The 25,449-nt window shown below is 37.5% G+C and overlaps 1 protein-coding gene across 9 annotated transcripts in view; it reads right to left on the bottom strand.

Moving 5' to 3' along the window:
• PCLO (piccolo presynaptic cytomatrix protein) overlaps positions 1 to 25,449 on the bottom strand; it is a 432,028-nt gene that overhangs the window by 396,980 nt on the left and 9,599 nt on the right. For all 9 annotated transcript variants that reach the window (XR_005982658.1, XM_041722030.1, XM_041722032.1 and 6 more), the window contains exon 3: positions 4,642 to 6,042. Coding sequence is in view for 8 of the 9 variants with exons in the window: in XM_041722030.1 (XP_041577964.1) it covers positions 4,642 to 6,042 (1,401 nt within the window). In the remaining variant the exon portion in view is untranslated. The remainder of the gene's footprint in view (positions 1 to 4,641; positions 6,043 to 25,449) is intronic.

The following is a 25,449-nucleotide window of genomic DNA, read 5'->3' on the forward strand; positions in this document are numbered from 1 at the left end:
GGAACTTTCCTCGACATCTTAAAAGCCATTTACGAAAAGCCCACAGCAAATATCATTCTCAATGGGGAAGCACTGGGAGCCTTTCCCCTAAGATCAGGAACAAGACAGGGATGTCCACTCTCACCACTGCTGTTCAACATAGTTCTGGAAGTCCTCGCCTCAGCAATCAGACAACAAAAAGACATTAAAGGCATTCAAATTGGCAAAGAAGAAGTCAAACTCTCCCTCTTCGCTGATGACATGATACTCTACATAGAAAACCCAAAAGACTCCACCCCAAGATTGCTAGAACTCATACAGCAATTTGGTAGCATGGCAGGATACAAAATCAATGCCCAGAAATCAATGGCATTTCTATACACTAACAATGAGACTGAAGAAAGAGAAATTAAGGAGTCAATCCCATTTACAATTGCACCCAAAAGCATAAGATACCTAGGAATAAACCTAACCAAAGAGGTAAAAGATCTATACCCTAAAAACTATAGAACACTTCTGAAAGAAATTGAGGAAGACACAGAGAGATGGAAAAATATTCCATGCTCATGGATTGGCAGAATTAATATTGTAAAAATGTCAATGTTACCCAGGGCAATTTACACGTTTAATGCAATCCCTATCAAAATACCATGGACTTTCTTCAGAGAGTTAGAACAAATTATTTTGAGATTTGTGTGGAATCAGAAAAGACCCCGAATAGCCAGGGGAATTTTAAAAAAGAAAACCATAGCTGGGGGCATCACAATGCCAGATTTCAGGTTGTACTACAAAGCCGTGGTCATCAAGACAGTGTGGTACTGGCACAAAAACAGACACATAGATCAATGGAACAGAATAGAGAACCCAGAAGTGGACCCTGAAATGTACGGTCATCTAATATTCGATAAAGGAGGAAAGACTACCCACTGGAAGAAAGACAGTCTCTTCAATAAATGGTGCTGGGAAAATTAGAAATCCACATGCAGAAGAATGAAACTGGACCACTCTCTTTCACCATACACAAAGATAAACTCAAAATGGATGAGAGATCTAAATGTGAGACAAGATTCCATCAAAATCCTAGAGGAGAACACAGGCAACACCCTTTTTGAACTTGGCCACAGTAACTTCTTGCAAGATACATCCACAAAGGCAAAAGAAACAAAAGCAAAAATGAACTATTGGGACGTCATCAAGATAAGAAGCTTTTGCACAGCAAAGGATACAGTCAACCAAACTAAAAGACAACCTACAGAATGGGAGAAGATATTTGCAAATGACATATCAGATAAAGGGCTAGTTTCCAAAATCTATAAAGAACTTATTAAACTCAACACCAAAGAAACAAACAATCCAATCATGAAATGGGCAAAAGACATGAAGAGAAATCTCACAGAGGAAGACATGGACATGGCCAACAAGCACATGAGAAAATGCTCTGCATCACTTGCCATCAGGGAAATACAAATCAAAACCACAATGAGATACCACCTCACACCAGTGAGAATGGGGAAAATTAACAAGGCAGGAAACAACAAATGTTGGAGAGGATGCGGAGAAAAGGGAACCCTCTTACACTGTTGGTGGGACTGTGAACTGGTGCAGCCACTCTGGAAAACTGTGTGGAGGTTCCTCAAAGAGTTAAAAATAGACCTGCCCTACGACCCAGCAATTGCACTGTTGGGGATTTACCCCAAAGATTCAGGTGCAATGAAACGTCGGGACACCTGCACCCCGATGTTTCTATCAGCAATGGCCACAACAGCCAAACTGTGGAAGGAGCCTCGGTGTCCATCGAAAGATGAATGGATAAAGAAGATGTGGTTTATGTATACAATGGAATATTACTCAGCAATTAGAAATGACAAATACCCACCATTTGCTTCAACGTGGATGGAACTGGAGGGTATTATGCTGAGTGAAATAAGTCAATCGGAGAAGGACAAACAGTGTATGTTCTCATTCATTTGGGGAATATGAATAATGGTGAAAGGGAATATAAAGGAAGGGAAAAGAAATGTTGGGAAATATCAGGAAGGGAGACAGCACATAAAGACTCCTAACTCTGGGAAATGAACTAGGGGTGGTGGAAGGGGAGGAGGGCGGGTGTTGGAGGGGAATGGGTGACGGGCACTGAGGTGGACACTTGACGGGATGAGCACTGGGTGTTTTTCTGTATGTTGGTAAATTGAACACCAATAAAAATTAATTTAAAAAAAAAATAAAATAAAATAAAATAAATAAATAAAATTTTCTAGAAATACATGTGTATGTATGTACACACACACACACAAACACAATGTGCCTTTCTTTTCAACTAACTCCATCTTCCAATCCTCTGAAGTCCTTTGGAGTAACAGTAAGAGGAATGTTTGGACACTCATTAACTCAATGAACGTCACTCACTCCCTTGATACAAAGTCAGCCGATGTACTTACCTACAGACGGAAGATCACTGAGGCCTTATGCCCCAACTGATGGCTTCATATGGATTAGCTCAGGTAAGCTAGGAACACTAGCCACCTGGTTTTGTTACACCAGTTTTCTTTTTCACCTCTGAAATATCTTCCAAAATCACATCTTTTTTTTTTTTTTTAAGATTTTATTTATTTATTCATGAGAGACATAGAGAGACAGAGAGAGGGGCAGAGACACAGGCAGAGGGAGAAGCAGGCTCCACGCCCAGAGCCTGACCCGGTACTCGATCCCGGGACTCCAGGATCGCACCCTGGACCAAAGGCAGGCGCCAAACCGCTGAGCCACCCAGGGACCCCCCAAATCAAATAAATTACCACACAGCAAATATTCTGAATAGTAACAGTCTAAATACCACCGATCATATTTAAAATAGGACTTCACCTAAACCACCTGAATACTTGAGACCCCTTATATTTTCAAACTATTGAAATTTCGTACATACAGCCTAGGTAATTCTGTGCCTTATTCAAAAAACCTCCTTTCCAAATTAACCACCCTCCTCCCCCAAATAAAATTTTACCAACACAAAGAAAACCAAAGATTGTCCTAAAGAGTTCACAGTCTTTCTTCCCAAGGGCTCTCATTTCATACCTCCAAACACTGACTAGATTCCCATAATCACTATGGTCCAAATATATACAAATACATATGTACACATACTCACAAAGTCCTCCCTCCGCATTACGCCTTTTTTCAGTGTGCCCTAAGTACATTTTAAATGTAGACATTATGTTTTGTTTTCAGTGTTGCACTATGTTGATACCATAGGCTCCTCATTAAAGGGTACAATTTTTTAAGTCTATGAAATAAATACAATTGTATTGGTAAAACCAAAATTTTCTGCTTCATGAATACACAACCAAAAACAACTCTTCTAAATATATGGGAGAAATTTAAGGTTTGCTTTTTGTTTTGCTTTTGCATTGAATCCAAGCCACTGTAAGTAATAATTATAGTTGTTACCACTCATGAAGTGCTGAGGGAAACCAAATTTTATCTGCCTTTAAAACGGATCTTAGTTAACTATTCATCACAGATAAAGAGGATAAAAATCTGCTTAAGTCTGTAAAAACAGCACTTTCACATGGTGATAATTATGTCAAAGCAACCTAATGCCTTTTAAAAGTAAAAAAATAAAAATTATATATGTTTTTTTCCTTAAAAAGATTAACTCAAAACCACACCCGGAATCGCTAAAGCTTCTTCTGTATAGTTACTAAAATCTGTTCAATTTTTCCATTCCAATGAATTACAAAATCAAAGAGAGTGCAATAAAGTAATCCTTAAGTATTTCTGATTTGTCTAAAAACAATGAACAATCAGTTAAAATTCAATCCCATAATGTTTATTAAGCATCTAAGACAGCAACAATCATTTAACCCCCCAGGTTTCCAAGATCCAAATATTCTAACGGCCCCTAACAGATTACTAATGTTTACAGATTCATTCTTTTATAACACTATTAGGTAGAAATTTGCCCATCTGCATTTTGGTCATTTACAGTGTAGAGAAAATGTCTCATTGTCCTATTAAAAAAAAATTAAATTAAAAAACACAGTTCCTTGACATTAGTCACTGAAACCCATGTATCTGGTTTGTTGTGCACTTTTTGGGGGTGGTTCTTTGCACATTCTTATTGAAGTACAGATAACAGCTCAAAGAGAATTATAAGAAGTCTAGACATAATAAGTTTGAACCAGTATTTTCTAGGAGGTAATGTTATTAACTTACACTAAGTTTCTGTAAAATAACAGAGCTCGTGTTGTTTATGGATCAGCAAGCAACCAGAACTTTCTCTAAGACAGTAGAGCAGGAAGGTTGAAGATAATGGGAACCATAAATTACAACTCCTACTTGGTGTAAGTGAAAATCAGATAGTACTCCAAAGCTACAAGTCTTTAATTCACGAAGGACTGGGATAATTGTTATTTTAAATTGTCAGTTTATTTCATATTCTTAATTCTGGCGCATAACCCAGAAAAACAAAGTATATGAAATTCTAGTAAGAAATGAAGCCTCTAATAAGTAATTGAAACTTTTACTATGCCACCGATATTGATACGCCTTCTTTGCTAGACATGGGTTTGTTTGGGGGAGGTTTTTTGGCTCAGAAACTCAGCTACCAAAATATTTCCACATAAACATGATATATTTACATCCATAAGTAATATATAAATTGCTTACCTGAGTCAAGTGTGGTGTAGGGTTAAATCCACAGAGATTACACACTTGATTCTTGCATTCAGTGCAAGTATTGAAGTTAGGGGGATCCTTAGAACCTATGTTGAGTTCAGTTTTGCAGAGAGGACAAGTTGATTCTGGTTTGGAGGCTTCCTCCAATTTGGGGGCAAGGACAGTCTTTTGAGGCTCAGCTGCTGAAGATTTGCTATCCTGGACAGGCAGAGGCTTCTTTTCTGTTTCTGTTCTTTTTACAGTTGGAACTTGTTCAGCTTTGGGCTCTAATTTATCAGCTACTGGAGCTTTTGTTTCTTTTTTCACAGGTATAACCTTTGCAGGCGCTGGGGGCACCTGGCCCGTGGATTTGGGTGGCCCCTGAGGAGGTGGCTGCGAAGGGGGAGGGCCTTGCTTTGCTGGGGCCCCAGGCCCACTCTGAGACTGGGCCCCAGGTTGGCCTGCTGTGGAGATTAAATTTGATGCCTGGCTGAAGATGGAAGCTCCAAACCCAAAGAGTTTTCCAGTCACGGTTTCTTGAGGCGTCGTGGGCTGTGATTTGGGGGCATCTGTAATACTTCCCAGATTCAGACTGAAGCGTCTCGACTGCTCCTGAGGCTTTGGGGGCTGCTGAGATGTGGGGGCAGTTTGGCCAGTGGTAGGTCGTGGGCCTGGGGGTGGAGGTGACCCTTTTGGCATCGGCTTGGCATCTGGCTTAGGACTCATTTTGGTTTGTGCTTTCTTGGGTTCTTCCCTCTTTTGAACAGGATCCACTTGTTTTTGACTTTTGCTCTCTGAACTAGGCCCAGGATGTGAAGTAATTTTTGAATCTGATGCAGGTCGGGGTATGACTTTAGAATCGACTGGGGTGACTTTTTCTCCTGTTGGTGGAAAACTCTGCGACGGTTTGGCAGCGTCTGTTTTGAGAGGAGGGGCTGTTATCTCTTGATCCTCTGACTGCACTCTAGAGCTTGGAGTATCAGGCTTTGCTGCTATTGATGCTGAAGACACGTCTGTGGCTGGTTTTACCGTCTTGGGCTGCTTTGGTTTATCCTCAGCCGTGGAAACCTTGGCCTGCTCCGATGGGACCGAAGGCTCTTTGGGAGGGGCTGGCTTGGATGAGGACTCTGCCACAGGAGGGTGCTTGGCCGCAAGTGGGGGAGAACCATGAATGGTTGGTTGTTTCACTAGGGGTGGGGGCTTCTTAGACTCAGGTGCCTTTGAGATATCCGGTTTGGGTATAGGATCCTTCTTTGGAGAACTTTGCTGTGGCTGTGGGGATGGTTTGCTCACAGCTGATGCAGGAGTAACAGGGGCAGTCTTCGGTTTGGGCTGAGGTGATGATGGACCTGGAGCCAGATCTCCTCCTAGAGCTCTTTTCATCTGACAGTTTAAACAGAGCCACTCTTTTATCTAGAAATAATTATGAAATAATGGTCAGAGACAGTAACAATGTAATGACACAAAAACATTTTTAAAAACATGGTATCATTTGAAACTATGTTACTCATCATCTATCTATATTTTTTTAAAGATTTTATTTACTTATTCATGAGAGACACAGAGAGAGAGAGCAGAGACACAGGCAGAGGGAGAAGCAGGCTCCATGCAGGGAGCCCGATGTGGGACTCGATCCCAGGTCTCCGCCTTGGCCTGAAGGCGGCGCTAAACCACTGAGCCACCTGGGCTGCTCTCATCATCTATATTTTAATAGATCAACTTATTTTCCTTAATTTGTATCAAAAATTTTATGTTAATGACACTTAAATATAATTACTGAAATTCAGAGACTTAATAAGCACTCTATATTTTAAGGAAAATAAAAAAGTAAAAATAAACATATTTGTATTTTTTTTCTAGTGTTGTTATTCTTTGCCTTTGATTTACTGAAAGTTTGTACCCCCATAAATAGGAAACATTGTATCATTAAAAAGATGAGCTATAACATATTAATTCCATAAATTAGTTTCATTAGATATTTTCTCTATTGATGGTTCATAAATAGTTTTTAGGTATACAACCTAGTATATGCCTGTTAAATTTTTAACACATTGCTAATTTTCTTAAATTAGCAGAGCATTACTTTCCCCTCCGAGGCAACATAATCAAATGTGCTAAAGCAAAAATTGTTAACCACACTGAGTAAGAAAGAGAACATTCTCTGTTAAGAAAATTAAAAAAAAAAAAAAGGGCACGTCTTCAAATTATCATAAATAATACCATGATTTAACAGAGGAAAAATTCTTCCTTATAATTTTATGGATATACTAGAAAGAGCAATATAAGTAAACAGTACACTTATTCAGCTGGTGAGATATGTATAGATGTGAGATATATATCACATACATAAACATAGGTATAGAATTAAATGCCTCTACTGGTTTCATACTGCATCAATTATAAAAAGGAGATGCTGAATTTGATACTTGAGAACCTAATTTATTTTTTTTTTGAGAACATAATTTAAAAGTATCTATGTTTAACATTTACCATTTTAATTCCAAAATAATATACAATTATAAAAAATTTTCAATATTTCCAAAGTAATTTAGAATGTCAAATTCTACATGAATTCTCCCCTCAAAGTAACAATGATACCAGTTTAGCACAGAGTTCTATGTACAGAAGTCTGTATAGCGAAAAACGAAATATGTGGAACAGAGGTATGAGAACAGTTTTCCATGGTACAAAAGTATGAAGTGTTAGGCTGGCAAAAAACATGCTCCTTACTTGCAAACAATTTCCTTCTGAAAAGAACTGAATTAACCTTTCCTAAACCCTTAAAAACTTCTGCCATTTAACAGTTTATATTGTTAAACCCTTTTGGTAAGAAAAAATAAAAACCTTACTGAATCTTTTTCTTAATCATTAAAATGGCTTTAAAATAAAAAAAGTGGGGATCCTTGGGTGGCGCAGTGGTTTAGCGCCTGCCTTTGGCCCAGGCACGATCCTGGAGACGCGGGATCGAATCCCATGTTGGGCTCCCGGTGCTTGGAGCCTGCTTCTCCCTCTGCCTGTGTCTCTGCCTCTCTCTCTCACTGTATGCCTATCATAAATAAAAAATAAAAATAAAAAGTTGTTTTAAAAAATAAAATAAAATAAAATAAAATAAAATAGCACACTGAATCATTTAAAATCACGCACCGGTGTAAAACGGCTTGTTTTGCAATATCATGGAAAGCAAACTTTTGTTTGGAGAAAGTTAAAGAGATGGTCAACTCTAACAAGATGTATTTCTGCTTAAAAATGTGAAACATTAAAAATAGAGCTACCCTACTACCCAGCAATTGCACTGCTGGGGATTTACCCCAAAGATACATATGCAGTGAAACGCCGGGACACCTGCCCCCCCGATGTTCACAGCAGCAATGTCCACAACAGCCAAACTGTGGGAGGAGCCTGGGTGTCCATCGACAGATGAGCAGATAGAGAAGATGTGGTCTATGTATACACTGGGATATTCCTCAGCCCTCAGAAACGACGAATCCTCACCATTTGCTTCGACGTGGAAGGAACTGGAGGGCGTGATGCTGAATGAAGTAAGTCAATCGGGGAAGGACAATCATCATATGGTTTCACTCATATGGGAAATATAAGAACTAGTGAAAGGGATTATAGGGCAAAGGAGAGAAAATGAGTGGGAAATATCAAAGAGGGAGACAAACCATGAGAGATTCCTAACTCTGGGAAACAAAGGGTAGTGAAAGGGGAGGTGGACAGGGGGATAGGGTGACTGGGTGATGGGCACTGAGGGTGTATTTGATGGGATGAGCCCTGGGTGTTACGCTATATGTTGGGAAATCAAACTTCAATAAAAACAAACAAAAAAAAAAATGTAATGGGTGGAAAGAATTTGGGTGTTCATTACATTTCTTTCCAGTATAAGGGCTGAGTATCTATGCACTTTTAATATTCTTATCTTTACTTTTCTGTATGCTTAAAGCATTCACAAAATAAATTTTGGTACATATAAATATTTGAATCCCAAAACACAAGCATATGCTACTTATGCAAGCACCGTGACAAAAAGTAAGATGGAACCTTTCACTCCACTTTACCTGCTTCTTGAGGAACAGAAATTCCTCCATAAGTCTCCAACTACCTACTCAATCATCTCCCCTCCTGTCAATGTAACTTCTGCTGTTCTACTGTTCATTTTTTCTCATTTGTCTTTTTCCACAGCCTTAAATGGTACCATAATAGCTCATAATCATGCAGTCAGACAAAAGAAAATATAATTAAAAACATAATTCTTTACCTAGGCTCTGTCACTGATTTTTTTTTTCCTATAAAACATTGTGAGATGTGCATCTACATTAACCACATTAAATTATAAACTCCTAAGGTTAGTGACCTACATACATTATAGTTAATTGCTTTTAATCTTTTTGACAAGTGTTATAACCAAAACAGATGCAAAATTCATTCACCTATTTCTTTTTCATTTTTCTTTTTAAGTAAGCTCTACACCCAACATGGGGCTTGAACTCACAACTCAAGATCAAGTCTCATGCTCTGCTGACTGAGCAGCCAAGCACCCCCACCTGCTCATTTCTTTTTTTTTTTTTTTTAAGGTTTTATTTATTTTAGAGAAAGAGAGCGTGCATGTGGAAGGGAGAGGTAAAGGGAGAGGGAGAGAGAGAATCTTAAGCAGACTCCCCACTGAGCACAGAGCGGATGCAGAGCTCAATTTCATGACTCTGAGGTCATGACCTGAGCTGAAATCAAGAGTCTAACACTTAAGGGACTGAGCCACCCAGGGACCTGAGCCAACCTATTCATTTCTTTATTCAAGTATTTATAGAACAACTTCTACTTGGCACATAGCACTGAATAAAAGAGATAAATCTCCATCCTCCTGGAGACTACATCATAGTAGAGAAGTCAGACAAGAAACAAGTTAACATACAGCTTCAAGGTTATTACAGATACATAGTAAGAATCTGATGCTACTGTGGTGACTACTTTTTTCCTTTCTTCCTGCTAGGAAACTTCCTTCCATGCTCCCCCCCTGAATACTTCCTTGGATTCATTTGGTTTTCTCAGTAAAACTGTAAGTCTCTCTGCAATGTGAACTTTGAGCTTCATGCGTAGCTAGCTGTTAGGCTTTCACTGCACTCTCAACACTGTAAAATTAGAACGCTACCACAGCATATCAAATGCATGATTTACACTAACACTGGGAAACACATTCTGTACTGCCTTTGTTCCAAAATCCAATGTCTCCTTGTGGTTTATAAATATATATGACTCTTGTTTCCACATAAAGACACAAGGGAGAGTTAGGAAGAGGTGGATATCACAAGTCACTGCCTCCTCATAGAGGAGAATCCTGCTTTTCTCTTCATTCTTTTTTGAACAAACTCCACTGCTCCATCTTTTGTCCTTTTAATGACCACATTTTCTTCATTTTGATAAACAACACATAAAAGACATTTTGATCCCTCAATGTTCCTCCTCCCTGCTAGAACACAGGTTAAAATCACTGTAGCAATCACAATATGAAAAGCTTTTTATCCTCTTAGGAATTTTTAGAAAGAGCCTCCTTTATATTTAATTCTACTGGCCAAATCCGCTGAAACTAGAAATGATTTTTTCTCAGTGCTTAACAATCTAGCACTGAAAACAGAAGCATTTCCAATTCCCTGATTCAAGTGGGACAATAAAAACAAAAGCAAACTTCCCATACACTGAGAAAATGAGAATCCACAAGCCGCCCCAACATCAGGAACCACCTTGTACTTTACCGTGGGCCGTGCCTTCCACAATTCCGCGCAGGCATCTAACGGGTAGGCAGTAACAGTGCCTTCTCCTTCTCAGTCATCGGAGTCAGAAATGCTGTGGTATTTTCACTGCATTCTCAGTGACTCCACAAGGGTGTCTGTATGCTTGTGAAAGGTAGTTTCCCATTCATCTTTTCACATTTCCAAACCCAAAGTCCCTCACTTGTCCAGATACTTTACACCCTCACAAAATGGTAACTGTGTCAAACAACCAACCACAGAAGGGGTGGACTCCAACTACTTCCTCTCATACCTTTCTTTCATACCTTTAACTATGCCTCTCCCAGAATTGTGAAATGAAGTTAATCTTTTGCAAGAACTTCAAAATATATAATTTTGAAATATACAATGCAACCGCTTCCATCATTCTTCTATTTCCTGGTCTATATCCCCCAAAAGATGGTGAGGGCTTACTGGTAGTAGTCTTTTCACTGACACCCTGGGGTCTAACTAATCCTTTAAGTGTGACATGCCCACAGTTTTTGGGCTGGTTTCAAAATGTTTGTGCTCTTCAAGCTACAGCCTTCCTGTGTTTACTCTACTAATTGCCATTGTTTACACAGTTTGTAGGACATATTTCTCCCTTCATTTTCTGGTTGCATGCCATTCTCCCTAGAACTCTATGCCCCTGGCGATGGACAACCTCTCCTCATTTTGAGTCAAATTGAGTCTCTCATAATCACCATACCTGCTAAACAGACATATTTTCCCTGCCTAGAGGCAATTACTGCCTCATTTCACTTCCAAAATTAAACACTTATTTCTGAGGAGAAATGAACCTGAATTTATTACCATCACTGCCTCAGACACTCGCTGCCAGTTCCATTTGGTATCTATGTCTATTATACACTTGGTTCTCCTATTTCTACATGATTGGGTCTTCATTCTACCCTTACCATGAACAAGGATCTTAGATTTTAGCCCTTATCATTTCTTCATCATGCCACAGGAGTCAAACGATATCCAAGGACAAGGCTGATTCACAGAAGCCTTCCACCAATATTTCATAAACAACCTCCCATAACTAGCACTTAATTGGGGCATCTGTTATAAGTGCACTTATTAGAGTGCCTGGGTCATAACTAGCACTTTTTACGGCACCTGGGTAGCTCAATCAGTTAAGCATCTGCCTTTGGCTCAGGTCATGATCCCAGGGTCTTATGATCTAGCCCCACATTAGGCTCCCTGTGCAGCTGTGTACCCCCCCCCCACCTCCACTCATATACTCTTTCCCTCATGCACACACATGCTGTCTCCCTCAAATAAATAAAAAAAAAAAAACTTAAAAAAATAACTAGCACTTATTCCCTAACATTACACTATAATCATCTGCATCCACCTGATAAATGATGGGCAAAATGCAAGAAACAACACCAGGTAAGCCCACAACTATATCAATGTGTCCAGGAAGAAGTCTTATCTTCTATATATAAACATTGAAATGAAAGAATCCAACTATATTAGAAAAATGTCATGCTTCACCTATTCCTAAATTCTTGAGTTGATATAAGAAAAGGAAAAATAGTTATCTTTTGTTTTCCCCACTCATAGTCTTACTTACAAAAAGTGCATAAATGGAATTCAAGTTTTGGAGACACAATTGTTTTAATGAACTACTCTAATTAAATAAGTTCTTTGGAAAGGAGCAAAAGAAATACATAAAGTTGTTCATTCACTGTTCTAATTTAATATGCTACATAAAAGGGGTAAGAGACTAGTCAGCCAGGACTTTTGCTCCTTCTGAGGTCACTGTGTATTCTAATGCAGACCTGTAATATAATTACTATCGCACACTTCCCTGCTTATCCGATCCTCTGGGTTCCACTTTGTTGAACCTTTCTTATTTATCAGAACTATGATATATAGTAAGACAAACTCATTAGCTAAGGATTTTGAGGGATAATCATAAATATGTTATTTAGATGTTTCAAGAGGTACCACTTATTGTGAACTTCACATAGAGAGTTTAATTAATGTTGCCACTTTCAAAAACAGTTGTTCAAACTTTTGATTGGTTTCTACTAATCAGTGTCTTCAGTAATAATTTAAGATAACTCAATACATCTAAGCATTGAGGTGAGTTGGCAAATGTTAGGGTTCTAGAATTAAAGTATGTTCTTGCTCAGAACTGTTATTAATCTATTTAGCTTCAGAACAGAATGGAAATTTCTCCCAAAAAAAGTCCAGAAGGCCTAATGACTAACATCCACTATTCAATGTACTCCAAACTGGAAATTTTAAATATAAAATTTACATAAGATTTATAATGGAGAGATGCTTGGGTGGTTCAGGGGTTGAGCGTCTGCCTTCAGCTCAGGTCGTGATCCCCGGGTCCTGGGATCGAGGCCCGCATCAGGCCCCCACAGGGAGCCTGCTTCTCCCTCTGCCTATGTCTCTGCCTCTCTCCTGTCTCTCATGAATAAATATTTTTTGAAAAGATTTAAAATGGAATCTCTGCTCAACATAGCATAGTGCTTGGAATAATGGAACATTAAAAGAATAACACAATATTAAGAATTTATATTTGCTGGTGTTCATACCATTCACATTAGCTGTTAAATAGATTTTCTTCAGTCATGCTTTCATCCTGTCCCTATACAATAAAACTTGGTGGGTTCTTTTAAAAAAAAAAAAAAAAGATTTATTTATTTATTCATGAGAGACACAAAGAAAGAGAGGCAGAGATGCAGGCAGAGACAGCCCGATGCGGGACTCGATCCCGGACCCTGGGATCACAACCTGAGCCAAAGGCAGACACTCAACCACTGAGCCATCCAGGTGTCCCAGAACCTGGTGGGTTCTTAACTTCTGAAAGCATAACAACTAAACTTTTCTGAAGACCGTGACATCAACCTGTACCATTTACTCCATCATGGCAGTATCCTCATTCTCCCTCACATTGGTCATGACACACAGCCCAATGTGCGTTCCTCCTCTATTTACCTGAATGCTACCCATCTTTAGGATGCACATTGAATTTTCTCCTTTACCACTTAATATTCCAAGGTCTGCCCTTTCTCAACTCTTCCTACCATAGTCTGAACCACAGTACTTAGTGCTTCATATTTTTTCCAATGATTTCTTCTTCCCTCCTCTCCTCACATGGACTCAAAAGAAGTGACCACTTCTCATGAATTATTCTCAGCTTTTCCCCTATTTTTCATCAAATTATCTTCAAATATTTACTGAATATGCTATTCATATTTTACATTATTTTGAATGCCATAGAAAATATAATCATATAACATACATTATATAATAACATAATATATCCTATTATAAAGAGGAAACCAAGCTATCACTTGTAAACAGATTATGTGTTCTGCTCTTCAAGGATTGCCCAAGCCACATGACCTCCTCCACAGAGGCAGTTACTCAGTTTGGCTACAGATGGCTCACTGTGGTTGACATCTTTAGCTATGCATATTAATGCACAATTTATTTTGGCTAAAAACAGGACATTAGCATTCCTCAGAACTGTGATGACATGCTTAGCAACTTGGTACAACAATTTCATTTAAAACAATCCACCCAGAAGTTGGATGGATATGTCCTCTCTTAAAGTGTGCGGATTATAATTTCTGCAGCATAATTCACCAACCATTAACAAACCTCATAAAATATACACTAAACACAAACTTTTTCCTTCTTAAAGCATAATAATATTCACCAAGTACTAGCAATAACATGTGTAAATCCTCAAAAAATAGGATCAAATGATAAAACCATAGTTTGATATTTGTCAAGACAGTCCAAAACCAGAAAACTGCTTTCATCAAAGCAAAACTTTAAAAAATAATTACTGCAAATACACAGACATGAAAATATATTTGTACTCTAGTACAGCCATACAAAGAGAGAAGGATCACAAATCAGTAACCTGAATTTACATACGCTATGCATTAACACTTCTGAACTGCCTCTCATATGGCAAATTCCAACTTTTATACCTTGAATGATTAACACACACCTTGAGCTGTCACATAGTCTTGTAGCCTGTGATCTAATAGTTCCAATTAGGCTGTGTTTGCAAATAGCTTACTGAATTGCCCTCTTATTTCATTTAAAAGTTAAAAAAATAGGGATCCCTGGGTGGCGCAGCAGTTTGGCGCCTGCCTTTGGCCCAGGGCGCGATCCTGGAGACCCGGGATCGAATCCCACATCGGGCTCCCGGTGCATGGAGCCTGCTTCTTCCTCCGCCTGTGTCTCTGCCTCTCTCTCTCTCTCTGTGACTATCATAAATAAATAAATAAAAAATTAAAAAAAAAATAAATAAAATAAAAATAAAAGTTAAAAAAATAAATCCATTAGTAAAAAACAAAGGTCACCTAAACTTTATGAACTCACTACATATGCTGGAAGCTATGAATTTTTATTTCAATCAGATGCTCACTGGAATTAAGATAATCACCTATATGTTGAGTTGGAAAGGAAAAAAATACTTTTTAAAAATATATATGAAATGCTTTAAGTATATTAAACCTTGTGTACAAACAACAAAATTTCATAAGGATTTTAGCTTCTTGTAGCTTTCTATGAATGGAAGCCACTTATAATTTACTCATATTTTACAGTTATACATATGCACATTTTCAAGAATGTCTGTAAGGCAAATCGGATTTTAAAATTATACTTAATCACCTTTACATTACTTTCCATTTTTTTCATAGATCCTATCCACATTTTTCATTACCATTTATTTCCTTCCAATCATTTTTTAATCCTTCCTGTCAAGTTTAAAAACATATAAATCTACACATTAAAATTTTTCCCAACTTTTATAATCACAGAATTCCCAATCACATGTTCACATAATAAAGCCTGCCACTCACTTCTTTTGTTTTATGTAAGTAGAAATCTGCTCCTAACAGTTGCTCCATGAATTTTACTGAAAAATATGACTTTACTGAACAAATGACAGAAATGCTGTATTTCTATCACAATGTTTTATAATCAATTTTTTAAATCTTTATTTTTAATTGGAGAAAAAAAAGACAACGTGGCTTATTGTTTTACATTCAGAGAAGACCAGATCTCATCTACATAAATTTTATTATATTCTGTTTTACAAACAAGATCTCATCTTCATTTGCTAAATTATTCTCTCTCCTTTTCGACTCTGAGTTCTATTCCTGACAGTGAACAAAGTTATCAACTTCATCATCTGTATTTTCAAAATCTAACAGAGTGGCTAGCTCAGAGTAGAAGTTCAGAGTTTTCCTAAGGAACAAAAAAGAACCCAGCAACATAACATTCTTGTTTGAGCAATATTGAGTAGGAAAGGTATAAAGCCAGTGTTCTTGGACCTTCGTTTTATTTACACTAAATTTCAAAACTAAAGTCTTGCCAAGAAAGTTAATTTTTTTTTAAATTTAGGAATATGTGAAATTTATAAACACACACACACACACTTTCTTTAACCTAAAAATTTAAGAAATGGCCTATTTAAAGACAACATGATCTCCCATTTTTAAAAAAAGATGCTAAATTTGGAGTCAGCAGATCTAGTATCCTATATGAGACTCATTGCTCAGTAATTTTGTGACCTGGAGTCACCTAAAGTCCCTAATTTCAGTTTTCTCATTGACAAATGGAATTAGCAATGATGGCACTATCCCTACTTGCCTATCATAATTTTTATAAAGATGAAAAATAATGTTTATCTACTACTTTCAATTTCAAAGCACTACCACTGCCAAATATGATTTTTACTTTATGAATAGTTTTATATCATAAATAAGAAAACTGAATATTTAGAAAAATAGAGTGATCTCAAAAGAAATTGTGAAAGGGATTATAAAGGAAAGGAGGGGAACTGAGTGGGAAAAATCAGAGAGGGAGACAAACCATGAGAGATTCCTAACTCTGGGAAACGAAAAAAGGGTAGTTGAAGGGGAGGTGGGCATGGGGTTGGGGTAACGGGGTGACAGGCACTAAGGGGGGGCACTTGATGGGATGAGCAATGGGTGGTATACTATATTTGGCAAATCAAACTTCAATAAAAACAAGTGAAAAAAATAAAAAAAATATTTTTTAAAAAAAAGGAAGAAAAATAGAGCAATCAGACCAAATCACAAGTAAGTAGCTGAGCTAGGGTTCATATCCACATTTCCTAATCTAAAATCCCACATTAGGAATCAGAAAAGACCCCGAATAGCCAGGGGAATTTTAAAAAAGAAAACCATAGCTGGGGGCATCACAATGCCAGATTTCAGGTTGTACTACAAAGCTGTGGTCATCAAGACAGTGTGGTACTGGCACAAAAACAGACACATAGATCAATGGAACAGAATAGAGAACCCAGAAGTGGACCCTGAAATGTATGGTCATCTAATATTCGATAAAGGAGGAAAGACTATCCATTGGAAGAAAGACAGTCTCTTCAATAAATGGTGTTGGGAAAATTGGACATCCACATGCAGAAGAATGAAACTGGACCACTCTCTTTCACCAGACACAAAGATAAACTCAAAATGGATGAGAGATCTAAATGTCAGACAAGAGTCCATCAAAATCATAGAAGAGAACACAGGCAACACCCTTTTTGAACTCGGCCACAGTAACTTCTTGCAAGATACATCCACAAAGGCAAAAGAAACAAAAGCAAAAATGAACTATTGGGACTTCGTCAAGATAAGAAGCTTTTGCACAGCAAAGGATACAGTCAACAAAACTAAAAGACAACCTACAGAATGGGAGAAGATATTTGCAAATGACATATCAGATAAAGGGCTAGTTTCCAAAATCTATAAAGAACTTATTAAACTCAACACCAAAGAAACAAACAATCCAATCATGAAATGGGCAAAGACATGAAGAGAAATCTCACAGAGGAAGACATGGACATGGCCAACATGCACATGAGAAAATGCTCTGCATCACTTGCCATCAGGGAAATACAAATCAAAACCACAATGAGTTACCACCTCACACCAGTGAGAATGGGGAAAATTAACAAGGCAGGAAACCACAAATGTTGGAGAGGATGCGGAGAAAAGGGAACCCTCTTACACTGTTGGTAGGAATGTGAACTGGTGCAGCCACTCTGGAAAACTGTGTGGAGGTTCCTCAAAGAGTTAAAAATAGACCTGCCCTACGACCCAGCAATTGCACTGTTGGGGATTTACCCCAAAGATTCAGATGCAATGAAACGTCGGGACACCTGCACCCCGATGTTTCTAGCAGCAATGTCCACAATAGCCAAACTGTGGAAGGAGCCTCGGTGTCCATCGAAAGATGAATGGATAAAGAAGATGTGGTTTATGTATACAATGGAATATTACTCAGCAATTAGAAATGACAAATACCCACCATTTGCTTCAACGTGGATGGAACTGGAGGGAATTATGAGTGAAATAAGTCAATCGGAGAAGGACAAACAGTGTATGTTCTCATTCATTTGGGGAATATAAAAAATAGTGAAAGGGAATATAAAGGAAGGGAAAAGAAATGTTGGGAAATATCAGGAAGGGAGACAGAACATAAAGACTCCTAACTCTGGGAAACGAACTAGGGGTGGTGGAAGGGGAGGAGGGCGGGTGTTGGAGAGCAATGGGTGACGGGCACTGAGGCGGACACTTGACGGGATGAGCACTGGGTGTTTTTCTGTATGTTGGTAAATTGAACACCAATAAAAATTAATTTAAAAAAAAATAAAATCCCACATTATTTCCACTTTTCCAAAGGGCCATCTGATGATTAACTTATAAAGAAACATCAGAGATTTCAAATTGCTTTACAACATGAATTTTTATTTCCTTACTCTCTTTACTCGTTTTTTTTTTTCTTTACTCATCTTTAAAATGTGGATACCACCTCATAAAAGAGAATGAAATGACAAAATGAATATAGAGGGCCTTAGTGCAGTCTGAAATGCATAGTGTTCAAACTAAGATCTCTCCTTTCTGTGACCAAAGATCAATCTCTTCTACTGAAGAAAAAAGGCAAGAAACACTTGTAGAAAAGTAGTTGCTTCCTTATCAAAGGTAACTAGAACTACTTCAAAGTAAATTCATAGGAATATCAGCAAGAGTATACACCCTAGATCTGATGCCTTATTGATGAACTTGATATTGGCATTTTTAAGGAAAAGAATTATAGTTCTAATAGATTATTTATATTTTTGTCTTTAATGTATTATCTTTGACATATCTGTAAGTAAAAGCTTACTTTTATCTACGCTAATTAAGATATGGAATAGGAGTGAATGTTAGACGTTTTCTCAAGAGATGTGAACAATGAGCAAGTTAACTCATCACTGTATTGAGTTTACTGATCCAGTAAATGATTTTGTTTAGGTGCAGGTATCTGCTTTCACAGCAGAACATCTGTTCTTACCCAGCTACATCATCATACTGGTTGCAATAATATGAACAGCCTTAGTAGATATTTTAAAAGTTGGATATGGAGAAAGTCACCTGAAACATGTAGTCATTTAAAAGCTGAAAGTGAAAAAAAAAAAAAAAAGCTCTGGTTCTAATGACTAAGCTAATACATAGAGAACATATATTTTATATGTTCAGAAACATATAAAATAACGAAGTAACGAAGGTCCAAGAACACTGGCTTTATACCTCTCCTACTCAATATTGCTCAATATGTTACACAGGGAACATCCAAGTCATGAGAAAAATGTTGCAAACTGGATCTTGTCGAAAATGAAAGCTAAATAAATGTGGTGTTTCTAAACATATTTAAGTAAGATTTTTTTAAATGAGTATTTCTATTCCTTCAAATTCATCAGAAAACTATTTTAAGTGAAAATAAATTAATTTTGTTATAGTCGGGGTATTCTTATTTAAATATTATTAATGATACCATATGGATTATCAGAGAATAATCTGAAAAAAAAATCTTTATCTTTGGACTATAAGAACATTATATTTAGAATCAATCTGAAAAAAATAATAATCTTTTTAGATTATTATTATTATTTAGATTATCTAGTAAGGATTAATCTTTTTAGATTATTATTATTATTATTTAGATTATCTAAAAATAATAATATTTTTAGAATAATCTGAAAAAAAATCTTTATCTTTGGACTATAAGAACATTATATTTAGAATCAAGGGACTCTATTTCTCTTCACTGGATTCATATAAAAACTGTCAGTTAAAGCACACATGATAGTGACAAAGGACGTATTAAAACTAACCAAATTAGGGATGCCTGGGTGGCTAAGCAGTTGAGCGTCTGCCTTCGGCTCAGGGCGTGATCCTGGAGTCTTGGGATCAAGTCCCATATTGGGCTCCCTGCATGGAGCCTGCTTCTCCCTCTGTCTGTGTCTCTGCCTCTCTCTCTCTCTCTCTCTCTCTCTCTCGAATAAATAAAATCTTTTAAAAGAAAAACTAATCAAATTTGTCATCATAGGCATAAAGGCATTTCAAATCATCATTGTTTTTTAAAACCAAAAATTCCCATCATGTCAAAAAGTAGAATGCCAAGGCTAAAGGTATAAAAATCAAGAATCTTAGTCCTTTATTCATTCTATCACAAAACTGTTCAACCAAAAGAAAAAAAATGTTCAATCACCTGATGAAGAATTTTTTAATTACTTAAATGTTAATTATAACATAAATTTACAAGCTTAAAAAAAATGGTACAAAACGGTACATTAAAGGTAAAATCTTCTCTACCACCAAGCCTTACTTTCCTCAATCAACCAGTGTGAAGTTTTGCTTTGAATTTTCCTAGAGGTTGCCAGTATAGTATCAAGTTTCAATTTATAAATTTAAAATATTACATTTTTTCAGCTTACTATAAAAGCTACAATGTTTCAAGACCACCTTACATTACCACTACTTTAGGCCATAGCCAAGAAATATTTAATGCATATATCTTAACATGCAATAAAATATATATACACATATACCTATAGATAGAGAGGTGATACCTTGTATGCATTCTTTCACCTGTTAGAACATTCTTAAGCTGCCATCATACTCTCTCCTGATATCTTGTCTAGGTACAAAATTCATCTTATCATCATATCTGGAAATTTAAAGAAATCACTCCCTAACTACCGTCTTCTGTGTTGATAATGAGTATGGTAGCTGTTTGATTTCTCATCTTTTCGTAGATGGTACCATGTTTCTCTGTTGAAGTCTTTTAGGTTTTCTTCTCATCTTTGGAAATCTGGTATTTCCTCAGGATGTACCTATCAGTTATTTGATTCATCTTGCATGGTCAGTGGTAGGCATATACAATCTGAAGACTTCAATCTTTCTTTACTTCAGAGAAATGTTTTTCTAGAGCTTATCTCTATCATCTTGATTCTTTCTTTCTGGAGCTCCTAACTAGAGTTCTTAGGTATACTCTTCATTATTTTTAATATTTCTTTTAGATCCCCAGAGCTCCCAGAGCTCCCAGAGTTATAAATAACTACCTCCCTGAAATGTCTACAACTCCATGGGCAGGTATCCAGAAAGAGCTCCCATATAGAAGATAAAATCCCCTTGTGCTCACTTTGGCAGCACATATACTAAAATAGGAGATAAAATGCCCCTTTCTCAGCCTCCACATCACCAAAGAAAGTAGAAAAGAAGAAAATCTCAGAATTTTACACATTTCTTGGTACATTCTCATCCTTTTCTTCCTTAACCACTCCCAAACGCAAGCTTTATTTAGGACTATATATACAAATTAGATCTGTAGTCACCAGTAAACATTTCAGATTCTCAAGTTATCCATAATTCCCAGACCCTAATCCCTCAATGGGAGGAAAACCACCAAATGATCCCCTCCCCTCATGATCCATGCTCTGACCTTCTGCTACATCATTTCTCTCCATAACATTTATTACCAGCTATCACACTATATATTTGTCCCTCTTAATAGACTACACATTCCACAAGGGGAGAATTTCTGTCTACTTTGTTCATTCTTATATGCCCAGAGTCTAGAATAGTGTCTGAAATACAGTAAGTAGTTGAGTAATTTTTTTTATTTAATTTAGTTCTTAGTATGGAAAAATCCTGGGTCTTTTCCTGACCATCAAGCAGACCCACTGAAATTTGAATATGGTAATTACTTATGAAATATCCTTTTCAGGGATCCCTGGGTGGCGCAGCGGTTTGGCGCCTGCCTTTGGCCCAGGACGCGATCCTGGAGACCCGGGATCGAATCCCACATCAGGCTCCCGGTGCATGGAGCCTGCTTCTCCCTCTGCCTGTGTCTCTGCCTCTCTCTCTCTCTTTCTGTGACTATCATAAATAAATTAAAAATTAAAAAAAAATCTTTAAAAAAAAAAAAAAAGAAATATCCTTTTCAATATTTCTCAAGAATAAGAAAAATTTTTGTAAGTTCTTTATATTCCCTGAATGATTTCTTTCCTATTAGGTCAGGTGTTTTTGTTGTTGTTTTATTTTTCAGTAGGTCACCTGCATCCTTCATGTGGTATTATTGCTTAAAATGTCAAGTGTGTCTCTCAAACCAGTCATTTATGGTGAATGTCTCCATAACTTACTAGATAATCAACAAAGGTTCTTCTGTGTTTGTAGACATTCTGCTTCCCCATTAGTCCTCTCCTTTGAATGAGAGATGGGATGGCAGAGGGTCAGTGTCCAAGTTCAGGACAGCTTTCCAGGACAGTAAGAGATCAGTGAAGTTGACACACGGTTGAGCAATGTATTGTTTTCTCCTTTTAATCACTCTCTCGTGTGAGAAGGGCATTACTTCTAATCCTCTTCCAAAGGCCCTAGTTTTCTCATGAGGGGCCAGTAGGCAGCTCATCCTGTCACCTGGAGAATGCTTTGGCTTTGGCTAGAGGGAAAGAAAAATCAAGCCTCTCCCCACCCACCATCTTCCCATTGGAGATTAGAAAATAGTCAACTAGTTGTACTGATTCCTACTGCAGTTCTTTAATCTGTAGTTTGATCACTACCCACAACCCATGACTGCTTTCTGGATTTGTTCATTCCTAGCTTAGAGCTCACAGAGATCCCCCAAGGAAGCCATTTGTACAGCAGTTTCCTTGGGTCTTTTTCTGTCATCTTTTTCCCATTTTTCTATCTTCTAGGAATGCAACATGCCAACTTATACTATTGGTGGTCTCTTACCATTTTCTGGAACCACTATATTTTCAATCTTTTAAGAAGTGGGATTTTTAGAAAGAAGAGGTGAACTTACTGTGCCCAGTCTTCCTTTTTAAGAGGAACTATGTTGCAGTCTTTGCTTAGAATTAGAGGTGCAAGACCTTTGCGCTGCATCAGGAAGCAAGAGAATATTCTCTCTTCTAAACATTCCTCCAGCTACTCCACCATCAGGAAGGTCTTACTGGTTTTCTTTCTCTATAGGTTCTAGCACCCTGACACTGGGCACAGCTCTACTTTCTTTCTCACCAGTTTTTCTTAACAGATTTTCCCCCTTGGTTTCTCTCACCAGAAATGGAAGATGTAGCAGGCTTATCCACCTAAGTGGTGCCCAGTTAAGTCATTTTGCCTACCTGAGGAATTTCATTTTTGATTTTGTTTTTTTAATAAGTGAGAGTGTTTATATGCAAGTTTAGGTGGGTTTGTTTTTTGGGGTTTTTTAGCCCCTAAAATATGGCCATGTTTTTGTTAAATAAAATATTTTGTATCAGCCAAGAAACTGATTAACATATGGGCCATCAATACCAAAAATAATATGACCAAAAAAAAAAAAAAACCACAAAGCACCTTAAATCCACTTTCATTATTAATATTTGGTTCATTATCAGCATTCTGAAGAATGATGAAGTCACTTCATATATTACAAAATTTGAGAATTCTCAGATTAGGGACAAGTCTTTAAATCTCTCCCTGTATTTGTCCCAGGCTATACATCAAAAGAGAGAAAGTAAATCAACAACAAAAACAACAAAAAATGCTGTTGTTGCTATTTAGAAAGCAACTGTTCAGTGTCTGTGTCGGAAAGCAAGCCCAAAGAGAGAGCTGCATTGTTGAGATTTATTCTGTTAATGGACTGGCAAAAAGAGATAGCTATAAACTCCTCTTGGCACCAAAAGTCTAGGCTTGGAGCCAGTAGATTCTTAAGGTTTATTTGGAGCAGTGCACATCTTGTCAGCCAGCAGAGTGGACGATTTAAATACCATCCTCTTCACACAGATATCTGAGTTGTCCAAGGGTGTGAGGGTGTGTGTGTGTGTGTGTGTGTGTGTGTGTGTGTGTGTGGCAGGGGTAGGAGAAAGCTGACAAATTTAGTTAAGGAAGTAAAAATCCCCTTCCCTAAAACTTGTGTCTGAATGATGATACCTCTCCAATCCTTCATCGCCAGACTGGTATCATTTAAGAGCCAGAATATTCTTAAGCAAATATACTCATAATTCTGAACAAAAAGTATCAGAGAAATTCTAATGTTGTCAAGAACTGATACAAGAGGGTATCACTGGGTGGCTCTGCGGTTTAGCGCCAGCCTTCGGCCCAGGGCGTGATCCTGGAGACCTGGGATCGAGTCCCGCATCGGGCTCCCTGCATGGAGCCTGCTTCTCCCTCTGCCTGTGTCTCTGCCTCTCTCTCTCTCTGGGTCGCTCATGAATAAACAAATAAAATTGTAAAAAAAAAAAAAAAAAAGGAACTGATACAAGAGAATATTCTATATAACCCGTAAACTACAAAAGTAATAGTATTGAGTTACACATAAATATCAAACTTACAAGTAATAAATCCATGTAAATTAAAGCACTCAAGAACATCCTGCGTCTATCCCTGTCCTGCAGAGAAAAACTGCTTACTCAATCCGAATATTTGAAGACAATCTGACCCAGAGTGTGTTATATCCTCTTCAGAAGATGCAAGAAGTTTACTTCCTCATGGACATACAGTGGCAATTATTCCCAAAATTTCATCCATCTTCTCCCTTCAACCAGAAGCTTTCAGCCTCAATCCACAGGTCTCACTTCCCAATCTGACCCCCTGTTAATTCAGGAATGAGGAACTGGCCATTTGGTGGACAGGATTAGGGAAGGTGCCTTCCTAGAGTTTAGAATTACAACTCAGATGACATTTTTACTTGTGGGAGAAAAAAATAAAAGTAATGTTAAAAAAAATACTATAAATCAAATGGCTCCTGATTGCTCCCTTAGAACCCAACAGCTTACGATAGTGTACCTATATAAAAAAACAAGCTGAGGTCAAGCTTTAGAAGTTAAATCTTATCCAGGTTGCATTATATTGCAACTTAAAAAAGCACCTAATAAACTTAATAATACCTTCTCATGCAAATGTTCAGAGAATCTTCCTAATAATACAATGCTTTTGGCAGAGAATACATTATTATATTCAAACTTCAATTGGTGTCCGTGCCACAGAAAGTTTAAATGACTTGCTCAAGCTCATCTCATCAGTAATGGAAATGCTTTCCTTTAATTAACTAGTGAGACAGACCTGCCCCCACACTCCCAACTCCTTCTGTAAGTGTCCAAATTCCTATTATGCTTCATCATTTCCAGCCCAAATCCTTTTCTTTTCATGAAGATAGTCATGATGCCCATGCACCTCCCATCAGTGATAGTGATGTGTTCTTTCTTTGACCTCACAGCATTTTATCTCTGTTGCTACCAAAAGTAAACAGATTTGGAATCAGGAGTTTTAGGGTGAATTCTTGATTATTTACTATCAGGATGATCCTAAGAAGTAAAGTAACCATGGTAACCACCTGAACACTAGTTTTCTAATTATTATAGTAGAGAAAACAGAATATATGCCCATGAAATTATTTGGAAATTTAATTTTGATAAAACAAGTAGGAAAGAACTATGTCAACTGTAAAGCCCTGTAAAAGTTACTTTTTCATATATATACTTTTTTTCTTTCTCATATACAATTTTTGTTTCCCCTATTTTATTTCCTGGAAGAAAGGCTCCACATCCAATGAATTCTTGGTTCTCTCAGAGCATTCAATGTGGGCTTCACAACAGGCATTTGATATAAACTTGCAAAATGAATGAGGAACTAAAGGTACGACTACATTAAATAAGTTTCATAAAGCAGAATGTTCACCGCAACCTGCTAAATGCAGGAGGCCAAAATCTGACTTCGACTCCTCTCCAATCTCA

This window comes from Vulpes lagopus, chromosome 11 (assembly GCF_018345385.1).
Source record: "Vulpes lagopus strain Blue_001 chromosome 11, ASM1834538v1, whole genome shotgun sequence".
NCBI lineage: Eukaryota > Metazoa > Chordata > Mammalia > Carnivora > Canidae > Vulpes > Vulpes lagopus.